The 13,055-nt window shown below is 48.1% G+C and overlaps 1 protein-coding gene across 1 annotated transcript in view; it reads right to left on the bottom strand.

Moving 5' to 3' along the window:
* LOC143427929 (uncharacterized) overlaps positions 1–13,055 on the bottom strand; it is a 129,046-nt gene that overhangs the window by 33,532 nt on the left and 82,459 nt on the right. Inside the window, exons 2-3 of the mRNA XM_076902453.1 lie at positions 3,444–3,634; positions 1,752–1,941 (exon numbers count right to left, since the gene is read on the bottom strand). Of these exons, the coding sequence (XP_076758568.1) occupies positions 1,752–1,941; positions 3,444–3,634 (381 nt within the window). The remainder of the gene's footprint in view (positions 1–1,751; positions 1,942–3,443; positions 3,635–13,055) is intronic.

Below are 13,055 nucleotides of genomic sequence, written 5' to 3' on the forward strand. Positions count from 1 at the left end.
CCGATTAAAACCTTCTTTATCCGACCGCCAAAAGGAGTTACGCTTCTGCGGCGACACTTCGCTTAACTCGACTTCTCTCGATGTTTCGCTATCGACGGTGCCATCGAAACGATTCAGAACTACCATCGTCATCGACTGTCGAGATTCTTCTTCTTCTTCTTCTTCCTCCTCCTCGTAACTCCTGGCTCTCCTTCGTTTATTCGAACGAACGAAATTGTCTAATTTCTATCCACGACTGGTGGTGGTTCATCGATTACGAGAAATGTGGGTCGATCATTTTTCCGTAAAGCTAGCATTTTTCTCACGGAACGTTCCTCGTGGCTGTCGGTGAAATCGTTTTCATCCGTCAGGAATTCTTTAATCGCTGATCCTTTTCTCTGATCCTTCCGACTGGTTCGCCACGGTCGAAGATTCCCGAGCTGACCGTAGAATTTCATCTCCATCGACTCCGCTAGCCACGAGTCTCGTCGAAACGCGTCGAACGGCGGCGTTGTCGTTTCCAGCCGGGCATTCGACTTCCAAATTCCGTTTAGGAAGGAAAACACGACGGGAAAAGCTCTCCGTTCGATTGCTAAAGAATTCCGTTGATCAGGAACCGAGGCGTATCGAAACTCGCTACGTGATTCGCCGACCTCGCCCCAGGCGAAATTCATCTTTCATGGGAACAAACATCGACAGCCGTGCCACGACGGTTTCCAGTGAATTCCTAGTGGCTTTCTCGCAGTTCGCAACAACGAATTCGCTTTGTCTTCTTTATCGAGCTAACCTAACCCACCAACCGTTTCGACCGTTTGCTCTCGATCTTTTCCAGCTTCGTAGCCCGTCTCGTTCTCGAACTTGACTCCAATATCCGCGTTGAACAGCGAACAGACCTCGGATATAAACGGATTCACCGCGATCAGCTGTTCTTGGATCAAACTTTAACGAAACGATGAGACTCTGCACGCGACTTCAGTCGATTTTACGACGTCTCTCTTTTTCAATGTAATTTTTGGTTTTTTAATTCCTTCGAATAGTCGAACCTCTCGAAGCGATTCAAGGAGACAAGGAAGAAAATTCGAATAGAAGCGACGACGCACGAAAACAGCGGGATCGCGGTTCCCAGCGAGTCCTCGCTCGAAATTCAACAGCCTCGAAGTTCGAACGACGGGGTAACTTGGCTTTCACGTGTCGCGTGAACTTCCCGCATGGAAGTTTCACCGTTCGACGAGGAAAATCGTCGTCGCATCGCCCGCTGTCCCGGCTACTCGACTTTCGCAATTATGTAGTCGATATCATGCAAATCTGCACCAGGCGGTCGTCTCTCCCCTCAGCGTCATTCACGGGGAGAACCAGCCTGTCCGCTCTCGAAAAACTTCGTCACACGACACTCTCGATCGACTGCGCGTATATCCAGCCTGTCCTCGTTTAATATTTTCATTTCTCGCCACAAAAGTCTTTTCGAGCAGTGGACTAAAGAGTCGCGATCTCACGAGAGAGTAGGAGTGAAGAGAGAAGAAGGAGAGCGTCGCGAACTTCTCGAGTTCTGCCAGTTCCGCGAGTTACGACGACGAATTTCAAGATTCTCCTTATCAGGAATTTCCTTTCAGAAGATCCTCCTTGCACTCCTCCTCCTCCTCCTCCTCCTCCTGGCTCTTTCACTTTTCTATCTGTCCTTCGTAGCGAGCACCGCTCGCCGCGGAAGTTTTACGAGCGACGCGGGCAACCGCGCGAGACGAACCGGTTCCCTGCGGATGATTTATGGCACTCACCCTGACGGGGGCGAATATCTGGTCGGGCTTGATGTTCTCGAGCCTGTGCTCCTGCTCGCCTTTGTGCAGCAACTGCAGGTGAGGCTGGAAGTGCGCCGGACAAAGGGTGCCGAGTGGAAGAGGCGACGCCCATCCCGGCAAGTAGGGTGGATCACGAGTGCCTAACTCCCTGTAGAAGGTCTTCAGGAATCTGAAAGCAGCCAAAGTTCGCGGAGTTTAACCAATAGCCACGTGGAACCGCCCTGCCGACGAATTTCCTTAATTATGTAAGCGCCACGCTTAATGGAACCGTGGCTGGACGACGTCGCGAGTATTTAGCGAACGATGGTCGATCATCGATCGAACGTGATTTCGAGGGACGGTTTTCAGACGTACGAACGATCCATTCTGGTCGTTTCGTTCGAAATGAAACGAATAAATCTAATTAAAAGGGGGATACCGTTGGAGCCACGAAAATAGCTGAATACTGTGTCCAGAGGATCAAAGAGTAATGAAAAAAATTTTAGGAATAAGCTTGCTCTCCCACGCGCACAAAGGCTCCATTATTTTGTTAATTAAAATTACGCTGAATCACGATAAGAATTCATCCGGCAGATTCATTTAGTCCTGAAGAGGCGCAACCGCTTTCAAAAGCGTGCGCGTCCCACTCGCGGAACTTTCGTTTCCTTTTTTTTTTTTTTTCACCCTCCTCTACAGCGTCCCACTAAAATTCCAATTAATCCCGAGTTACGACGCGGCGCTGAAGTGGCTCGCTTATCGGGTGACTGGTTAATTTCCCAGGCGACGAAACCGTAGTCGCGCTAAGTGGCAGGACCCCTCCGTTGAACGATGCATTCGTTGTACACGGGACCACGGTAAGATTGATGATCTTACCAGTGGCGAGCTGATCAACCGTGGAAAGGATTGGCCAAGGGCGGAAACCAGGAACCGCTTTACTGCTTCCGGACGATCGCTTCTACGGAAGCGAGCTAGGATTTTACGAGTTCACCCGCTGCGTTCGATGACTATTAACACCGTATTCATACAGCCACCCTGTTGGTCGCACGGTGGGATCGTAATTCCCGTTTCGATCGCAGCGGATACAACGAGCGTTGTATCACAAGGATATCGCGACACAATGCGGAAACTGGAGGCCACCAAGAGGAGTATCTTCGCGCGATACTACTCCCCAACAATTGTGTGGGTGCGACTGCGGGGGTAACTTCAGAGAACACAGTCTCGCATAACACGAAACTTCGCGCGACATTAACAGGGGATTGTCGCTGGTACTTGAAAGTTCAGCAATTTATTTACGCAGTTCTCACCTACCCGTTCGCTGACGTAGACGCGACGTCTCCAAGGGCGCGTAACGTTTCAACGCCAGCAGGGGGTGGAATAAAAATCTGAAAGGTCTGCTCTCTCGATTTCTCAAAGCGGAATGCTCCGCGTCCGTATCGCGAGCTTTCGCCAGAGTCGGATTCACTTTAACGCGACGCGAATTTCCGCGAGAGTCAACCGTGTTCCCGTACATTGAATTTCTCAATCGCGTAGAGCGTACGAGTCCCGTGGGGCGAACGAACCACCCTCGATTCGCTCGCAAGACCTCACCTCGCTGGACTATCGTCGAGAAAGCAACATTTTTCACGCGCCACTGACCGACAGAAGGTTAAACGATAGCCAGTGTGTCTCCCAGGAAGGAAACGGTGAACTGACCTTAACAGTCTTCCCAGGGGATCCCTTTCAGGCGACGGCGGGCCTCCGATTCCACTTCCTGCGCCGAGTCTACGAGAGGACGCACGTGCGCTCGATATGTATGCGGCTGGTGCAGGGGGTGGGCTGCAGGGCGGGCAACAAACGGGGCTGCTACCCCCTGGGGTCGAGAGGGTATAACTCCTCTCCAATTCCTGAAACAAAAGAAGAGAAAAGCCGCTTTAGTAGGTCCCTCTGACTGCTCGCGTCCCTTTTTTCCCCTCTTTTTCCGCGCTCCTGGCTCTTGGTGTCGTTTCAATATGGCGCTACCACCGTGCGTTTCCTCATTGTCTGCCACGCACCGCGACACCACCACAAATACGCGTGTCGTTCGAGATTTATCGTCCGAGGCGCCATCCATTCTTTCTCCTTTTCTTTTTAAAAAAAGGAGAAAAAAGTCGACTGTTTTTCATGGATAAATTCTTGCGATTGATATAACGTTAGTCGTTAAGATAACTACTCGCGAAACGAGGCAAATGTTGGCTACTTTCTCGTATCGGTAGATTTAATGGCGAGAGAAGTAGACGCGTGTTTTGTTGTCGAGGGTATCGTAAAGCAGCGGGACAAGAGCGAGCGAAATATATCCCTCGAAACCGGAAGACTGATGGTCGACGCTGGCGAACGAGCCCTCAGCCAACACGTGGCTCATCGGTGCTGCCCAAACGCGAGCGATTACCCAACTGCTGAATCATCGTCGGTGAAAGTGGCTCAATTAACGACCTTCACGAGTCGACCACCGTTAACAAACTAACAATTACGCTGGGGATAACTTTTTCATTGTTCAACCCTGCTAAATCCTCCGACTGTTCCTCCCTCGTCGGAAGAAATGGCCGCCATAAAGAGACGGCTAACTTTAACGCGGCATAAAACCAGCAGGATTAACCGTGGCTACCATTAAAAGAAAATATCCTGGGGAAATTCGCAGGTATCACGTTCTACTCGTTAACCGCGGGAATGGTGGACACCTCGACGGTGGAACGGATTCGTTAGATGGAGTAAATTCGACGATAATAGCCAGCCGTGTTCGCGGCTCGCGAGCTCGCTTTATCGGTTTCGTTCTCGCGGGCAATCGAGAAATCGCACGGTCACGTCGGTGATCAGCGGCTGGGTAAAAAGGAGCTTACGGTCAGCGATAGGAGACCGGCTTTCAATCGCAACGCTTCGCGCGCGCGACTACGTGACCGAAGATAAGTTGATCAGAGAGAGAGAGAAGGAGAGTCGAGGAACGAGCTCGCGCGAGCCTCGTTTCGCTTTTTCTTCTCGCTTGCGGCTTTTATCCGGGGACCAATTTTCTTTCGCGCGCCGCTTTGACACACCGTAACGCGCTTTCCGCTCCTTCGATCTCGCACCCCCAACCTCGCACCGGTCCATTCTTCCCCAGCCGTATTTCGTCTTTCTTTTCCCGTCTCGGACCACGTCCATCGATATCGAGAAACACTCTGCGAGGAACGAACGAGCCAGTGTCGTTTCTCGGCTGATGCATCGGGATTTGTCGCCGCGGACAATGCGACGATCGTTGACAGAAATGCCGTGAGGATTCAAATGTTCTTCGCGAACGATTTCCACGATGATGATTTGCGAATATCGAACGATCTTCCAGTAGATTTTGTACACACAAAATTCCTGTTCGCTAGAAACAATGAAAGTAAATTTATTTCAAACTCGTTTCATCCATTCAAGCTCGTCGTCGACTACAACGCGATGTTGGTTACAACAATTGACTCGAAGAACGAGTGCTTTGATGGAAAAAGGGGAGCGAATAAACAGGGTTGGAATTGCGCGGTGGTAGACCACAGTGTTGGCACGTTCGTCGCGCGATCGCGTGCAAGAAAGCATGACGCGGGGCTGTGCATCGCGAGCGCGGAGACAGGAAGAAAATAATTAAACGACGGGAGAACTGGGAATGGGGGTGGATGTTGATTCGAGGGAACGCCACGTGGTAACCGGGGGAGCGTATATTCGCGGTTGCAGAAGAAAGGGAACGACGTGGCGGCAAAAAGAAGGCAGAAGTTATCGAATGGACGCGTTCACGGGGTTAACTGGAGCACGGTCGCGGATTAACTGTTTTGTCTTCGGGGTCTGGTTCGATCGTGGACTAGTTTCACGTTGGCTGCGAGGAAGATATGGCACGCGACCGTTCTCCCGATAAAAATGCGCGTTGAAAGGGGTCGCGAATGACCGCCAGGGGCGCGAAGGACGGGGCGCGACTTTCGGGTCAAGCCCCAAGCGCCAGCGGTGCAATTAAGGAGATAACGAACTGCATTCACGGCGGTTCTATTAAAACTATAAAGACTGTTTTAATTCAATGCACGCGGAAACGGAAGCTCCGGTGCTCCCGTGTTGTCGCCCGTCCCAGCGTTCGGTTTTAATGAGTATCGCCGCCACCGCGACGACAATTAAACCCGAATATTCCCTACGGATCGGATCCCCCCGATAATCGTCGAATCGACGGTGATCGACGCCGCGCAGCAGCGAAAGATTCTGCTCTGGTGTACGCGAGGTAATTAAACCCGTTAATCGTGTTACCAGCCGATATTAATCACGCGAGATCGGGCTAGCTTTCTGTAACGACTCCCGGCGAGCCGCAAATTCACCCCTTTGGGATCGAATTTTCCTCGAGTCGCAAGAACGTTTCGTGCCGTCGATTTATCACGATCGACCGCAGAAATTTTACTCGCGATGCAGCGCTGATCGTCCATCGCTTTGCTGAGAAGAAATTGCGCAAACGCTTGGATGATCGAACAGGTCTCGAGAGGAAATTACGTTGTGCACTTTATTGCTCGTAATGAATAACCGCTTGTCGCCTTATTACATTAGTATTCGATGTTTCTACATACTTTCCGCCTTCTCGCGATATTAATATGTTCGATAGCTATTTAATTTTTACGAGGACTGTGTCGAACGATACAATCTCGAGCAAAATGCTGGATGATTGGCAGAAAATTACCTTATAACAGTATAAATCTAGGTTCGATTAGTTAAAAATGTATAAAAAATTATGTATACTACTGCAATAAATTGCAAAGAGCACAAATTCACAATAAAAGTATAAAAATTAATAAATTATGGGCTGCTATAGTGTAAAAATTCATTTTATCAACTCGCGACTATCAGCAGAGTGGGGGGTTGATGGTAGTGGGAACCGGTGTATAAAAGCAGTGCGAGACTGTCAAATGTCTTTTGGCTGTTTGGACGCCGAGTCGAGAAGGTCAGGGTGAGGATGAGGATGGTCGCTTCTAATGGCTGGCTGTGGAGTGGCCAAGGGTAGAGGACACTGGTGGACGATTGTGGACGGTGGTGGAGTAGCCAAGGGTAGTGGACACTGATGGACGATTGTGGACACTGGTGGACGATTGTGGACACTGGTGGATGATTGTGGACACTAGTGGATGATTATGGACACTGATAGATGATTGTGGACACTGGTGGACGATTGTGGACACTGGTGGACGATTGTGGACACTGGTGGATGATTGTGGACACTGGTGGACGATTGTGGACACTGATGGATGATTGTGGATACTGGTGGATGATTGTGGACACTCATGGATGATTGTGGACGATTGTGAACACTGGTGGACGATTGTGGACACTGGTGAATGATTGTGGACACTCGTGGACGATTGTGGACACTGGTGGATGATTGTGGACACTCGTGGATGATTGTGGACACTCATGGATGATTGTGGACACTCATGGATGATTGTGGACGATTGTGAACACTGGTGGATGATTGTGGATGGCGATGGACGATTGTGGATGGCGATGGACAGTGGTGAACGGTGATGACTACGACTTTTGCTTGGCGATTGGTAAGTGAACAAGGGATGGGTCCCTGCGTAGTCACCTCCACGGGGTGGACCTGGGTCCTTGGTAACGTTTTCGAGAGATTGCGCTCTCCAAAACGATACCATGCTAAGAACTACGCACGTAGATATAAGTATAGTTGTAAACTCGATACTAAAAGTATCAGAATCAGTTAAAAGATTACGATTTACAACATCTGTCTTGCATTAAAGATTTCATAGACTTACTATCATTGTTTCATTTATTTATTTCATTATTTAGACAAGATTACGATTTACAACTTCTGTCTTGCATAAAGATTTCATAGACTTACTATCATTGTGTCATTTATTTGTTTTTTTATCCAACTATTATTTCATTAACTTTGTAGTAGATTAGAATAATTTAATCACTGGTACTTTTAATATCGAGTCTTTTGCAGTGCAATTTAAAGTTCTCAAGTCCTTTTCAGGACTTTGAGACTTTAAATTGGATTCCAAATAATTTAAGTTAATTTTATTGAACATATCTGTACATTCACATATTGTAATTTTATAACTATGTAACCTGAATCCCTTCTATCCTGATTTCCCTAATTTCCCTCAATCGAGCATAATTATGGTCCGCGTTAATCGGTTCAGTGGGTATTACTTTCATTATTTTTGTTATAAACACCATTGGTCGGAATTAGGGTCGTTTAAAACAATCCTGTATAATCTGTAGTAATTTCTATCTCTCTGTGGTGTTTGTTCTCGACGAAGGATTGTTTGGTGACTGGAAATCGATTTAATCTCTACTTTATTTTAATTTCTGCATTTCTAAGTTTTAAGTTTTTGCATGGGTAAGAACTCGCTTGAAATCATTGTGGGGTTGATCAACAATTTTGTATTTTGCGATCGTAAAGCAATATCGTTTTTATTTTTATATTTGGAAATTGGAAAATGGTATTTCCGGTGAATACAGCGTTGGAGTTTCAACTTTTCAAAAATTCTTTCTCAAATTATAATCAAGAAAAATTATTTTAATTTATTATTGTATTTTCTCCAAAGTTGTTCTTGTCATTCGATGGTTTGAAATCCATTTCGTTCATCTTTCATCTCAATTTCTACATTCGATACTGGATCACAGCTGGACCACTTTTGGATCGCCGTGGGATGCGTGCGTCCTTAGTTATAACACTTAGATTTAAGTAACTTAATTGTAACTGAATTGTAACAAAATTGTAAAGAAATCCATTCTCTTACCTAAAGTGAGAAATAGCTATTTCTATAATCGCGTGTAGTCAGTACCGATAAACACGCGTTACATACTCCCCTGAGCATTCTAAGTTTCCACTGCGTGAAATCGCTTCACGTAATTTTTTCTTTTTTCTTAACTCGCTCGAGATTTCAGTTTCCATTGCCACGCATCGAAACAGACGAGACTCAATCAAACTGATGTGGTTTTCGGTGCCCATTGAGATTTCGCAGCCCTTGTCGATTGGTACGCCCGTTGGGTACTCGACTTGGGTATAGGCTTAGTACATTGGACGCGCTCACGCGGGTTCGTTCCGAGTAGCTCCTACCCCGTGTCGCTGGGGTCTTCTGACCTGCTGTAAGACGACTTGGGGCGGTCTGCGAAGTTCGTTCTTGTCGTTGAGCAATGCGTCCTAATGCTAAGTCTCGCTGAATTCTTGATGGTACCCGCATTCACCATTGGGGAGAGCGTGGTTTCGATTGTTTCGACGTAAGACGTGGCAAAACTTGTTCGCGATCCGCGTCGGGTACGGTTCATAATGCTGAGCCATCGGGTTAGAATGCTCTCGCGAGAATCTAACGCAGGTTTATCGCTACTTGTTCGTTTTGATCGCGTCGCGAATTTGATCTCAATTCTTAGTTTTAATTAGTTTCTTTTCTTAACTTCAATTTAACTTAGTTTTGTCTCCATTTTTACTGAGTGTCATCGTCTTAAATATCGTATCGTAGAACACTTTAATTTTGCTAAAGTGTGAATAGAGTCATCTTAGAAATTTCACTTTGGGTAAGAGAATGGCTTTTCTTATCATCCCTTTCGTTCAGTCCATACTGCAATCTTTAAAATCTATGTTAGATTTTAGAGAATGTATTACGGATTCCGCGTTTAAATTGACAAGTAGAGTCAGTCCTCGGTACCTTCTGTACCGAGAACGCACAGATGTAATGGAGGGTGGATGGGATTAGGGAAATTAGGGATGGGTCCCTGCGTAGTCACCTCCCCGTTGGTGGACCTGGGCCCTTGGTAACGTTTTCGAGAGACTGCCCCTCTCGAAAACGATACCAAGCTAAGGACTACGCGCGTAGATTTAAGTCGCTTTGAATTCAGAAACTTTCCAAGTCCTTATCAGGACTTTGAAACTTTCAATTGCATTGTATAATCAATTAATCTACAGTTTAAGTTAAGTTAAATTTACGAATTCGCCGTTGAATCAGTGCAATATATATATAAAAATACTTTTACCTATGATCATTTCCTTCTGTCATAACAAAACTTTTAATTATTCTCGCGTAAATCGGACCCCACTTTCTCGATACCAATAAACTATCGCGTACTCTCTCGCATGCACCTCTCGTTGCACGTAAGCAGCGAATAATCTAGTTTAATGTTCCGCGAGTTCGCTTGCACGAGTGGTTCCACATTCGCTCGCATCCCCGCCGATTTATCGTTGCGTCGCGGCGCACCGCGGACAAGACGACGTTTCGCTGGTTCACTGTGTCGACCACAGTGCTTCCTCGTCGACTTTTTGTCACGACCGCCACAGCTTGCTCCCTGCGGTCGCCATTGCTTCCCGTTGACCCCAATACCCCACGGACTTTTCCTTTCTCGTCCTCGTCTCGGAAGTTTATTCCGTGTGCCTCGTGAATAATCGGCTGTAACCGTTGGCAACAACCAGGAGAAAAATTGCAGAGCCACCCAGCTTTCATTACGTCCCTGAGGAACGCTCGATTCGCGACCCCTTTCGTCCCAGCGGATTCCATTAACCTTCCCAACCTCCCCTGTTATACGTTCGAGGGAGGAGAAAGATTGCAATTTTTATCGAGACTCCAACGATCTCACCTGTTCGAGAAAATATCGCAGCGAACGTGGAACAGTGGAACGTCACCAGCAGATAACGCACGGTCTGCTCCAGGACAATGCGACGAAAACTGGCTGCAAGCTCTGGGACGCAGTCTAGACGGGTGAGAAACGGTGGAGGATTCACGAGCAGAAAGCCGACGGCATTAATTCGAGGTAATTTCTGCAGCAGACGACAAAGAGCTTCCGCGAACCGTTCGACGGAGACACGCGCGCGGACAAAGGGTTTCCCTTCGAGGATCACGGGAATCGCGCGTCTTCGCGCTTGTCAACGGCGAGTTCTATACGCCGTGTAATACGCCTGGGGCTAACCGCGCGGCGAATGCGTCGTCGACGCGGAGGAACACGCGGGAACTGTTGGGCGTCCCTTATGGCACCCCCTCGATTTTCACTGTTGAGGAACTTGCAGTAATCCGCAATCAAAATCGCGCAGAGATAACAATCGCATTGCACGTTGCTACATTTTCATTTCAAGACGAAGATTTCTCGAAATCTAATCGATTTATTAGCGTGAGAGTCAAAATGGTTCGTGAGTTTAGGAAGAACGAGCCAAGGTTTCGATTCGAGCCGTGGTAATTTTTAATTAGTTGAAAATTGTTCAGAGTATTAGGGATAATGGGCGCAAATTGAATCGAGGCTTCGGTTCCCTTCGAAGTTTGCCCGTTTATACGTCCCCAGGGTGTATTAAGCGCTTTCTTCGCGGGGTTACGAGCGCGATCGCTTCAGGGAACGATTAAATCCTGGTCAGAGTGCGACGACGCCTCGACGTGTTTCGTCGATTAATTAATTCACGCGAGCTGCAGAGTGTTCCAATAAAATCCAGCGAATTTCACCGCGCTCGTATCAACTATGCCGCGTAGAATGCAAACAGCCACGTCGCGCGGTTACTCCCTCCGACGTTATTCCCCTAAGAAAATGTTAGCCAAGTACTTATATATCCACGATGGAAGCGAATTTTTCGCGAGTCACGTAGATCGAGATAGAAATTTCGTTTGCTCAAGCCCATCCCGCACGATCGTCAGGAACGATCTCTTCTTGTCTGGTTCGCGAATGATTTTGGATTCTGACGGAACCGTCATTAACAAGTAGGCGTACTCGCTACTCGTTCTTCTCTCTCCTGTCCTGTCTGTCGCTTGTTAATTCTTCATTTCCTGGCTGGCAGGGGTTCCGGTCAAATAATAGCGCGGTACGTGGCAGCGATTTCGTTCGTTGTCGGCGCACGGCGAATTGAATTACAACGGTAATTGTAATTTCAGCCGGTAATCCATGCCGAGCGTTTCGAAATCGCACGGGCGAAATAAAGATTGCAGCGCGGCAATTAACATCACTTTGAGCGCGATTAATGCGCTGAAATAGCTGGCCGTTAATCGGATCGAACAATTCCATATTCGATACAGAGAGAAAGAGAGAGAGAGAGAGAGAGGGGGGATTGATCTACGTCTAAAAAAGCGTTCGCTGATACGCTCGTCGAGCCTGATAAAATAAACTCGCGACACGCTCAGCGCGTGGTCCACGAAATTACGTAGTTTATTAACGCGAGCTACGACTCTGAACTTTGGTGCTCGTCGAGGGTGAAGCGAGACGACGGACGGACAATTAAACGAGGAACGATCGAGATAAGGGTATGACAAAATAGTCCGTTTCCACGGCTGAAAATTAAAGCTCGACGCTTCTATTTGTCACGTCGGCCATCTACCAGCCGAGATCGCCCTCGTTTACCAGCGCTCCTTCGCCTCGTCGGTGGGATAACGCTCGTCGAATGAACGATATACACCGTCGCCGCGGTGCAGCCGGATAATTAACCACTTTGGGCGAATAAATTCCGCCGGGCGAAACAAAAGGCGGTCCCGCTTGCAAGGTGGAGAACAATGGCGGTTCAGCGGGGGTGGCGGGCGCGCCGCGCAATTGCCTGGAGCAAAATTATGGCGGCGGTCGTGGCACGAATCGGCTATCAAAATCGTTGAATATAAAGGGGGGTGGTGGTGGTAGTTGGTTCGCGCGAGGGGGTTGTTGTTAGTTCGAAGATCGATGGACGAGCGCGACAAGGGGACGCGATCCCGAGGAGGCGTCCCCTCCGCGCGTTAAACTTCCATCACCGGCGGAAGTTAATTTAATCCTGATCCAATTAAACCGGATATAACGCTAAGCCTGTCGGCGGTGGGTGCAGTTGGCCACGTGCAGTTAACGTGCCGACGGTAGCCGTGCCAGTTAACCACTGCGTAAATTGGAAATTGGCCCCGCTGTCCAATAAATATCGGATTAGCCAATAAATCGGACGGAAAACGGCGATGCGTTATATCGCTGGGGCGCAACGAGAGCTGCTGAATTAATGTTCGCCAGTGTTCCACGCGCGACAGCGGAACCATCTTGCGTCCTTGGTCCATCGTAAGCTGAAACGCTAAATCAACCCCTGGTCGCGATCTTCTTCTCAGTTTCAGCGTAGAAAAAAAAACGCAGCGTTTTCTTTGAGAAAATAGAAAATCGCTCGATACGTGTGGCCTACTTCGAGGAGGATTCTAAACGGCTTCCGCCTCCGGTAAAAGCGCGCTGTTCATAAAGATTAGGATAAGAAAGTGCGGAAATCTGACGTTGCGCGCGTCATAAAACTCGTTCCTTAAAGCTCCCCGATACCGAGCCAGAGATTTACAGGCGCTATCTAGAATCGATAGGGGAACTGCCGCGATACTCGGCCCATTTATT

The sequence above is a fragment of the Xylocopa sonorina genome, chromosome 1, assembly GCF_050948175.1.
Source record: "Xylocopa sonorina isolate GNS202 chromosome 1, iyXylSono1_principal, whole genome shotgun sequence".
NCBI classification, from domain to species: Eukaryota; Metazoa; Arthropoda; class Insecta; order Hymenoptera; family Apidae; genus Xylocopa; species Xylocopa sonorina.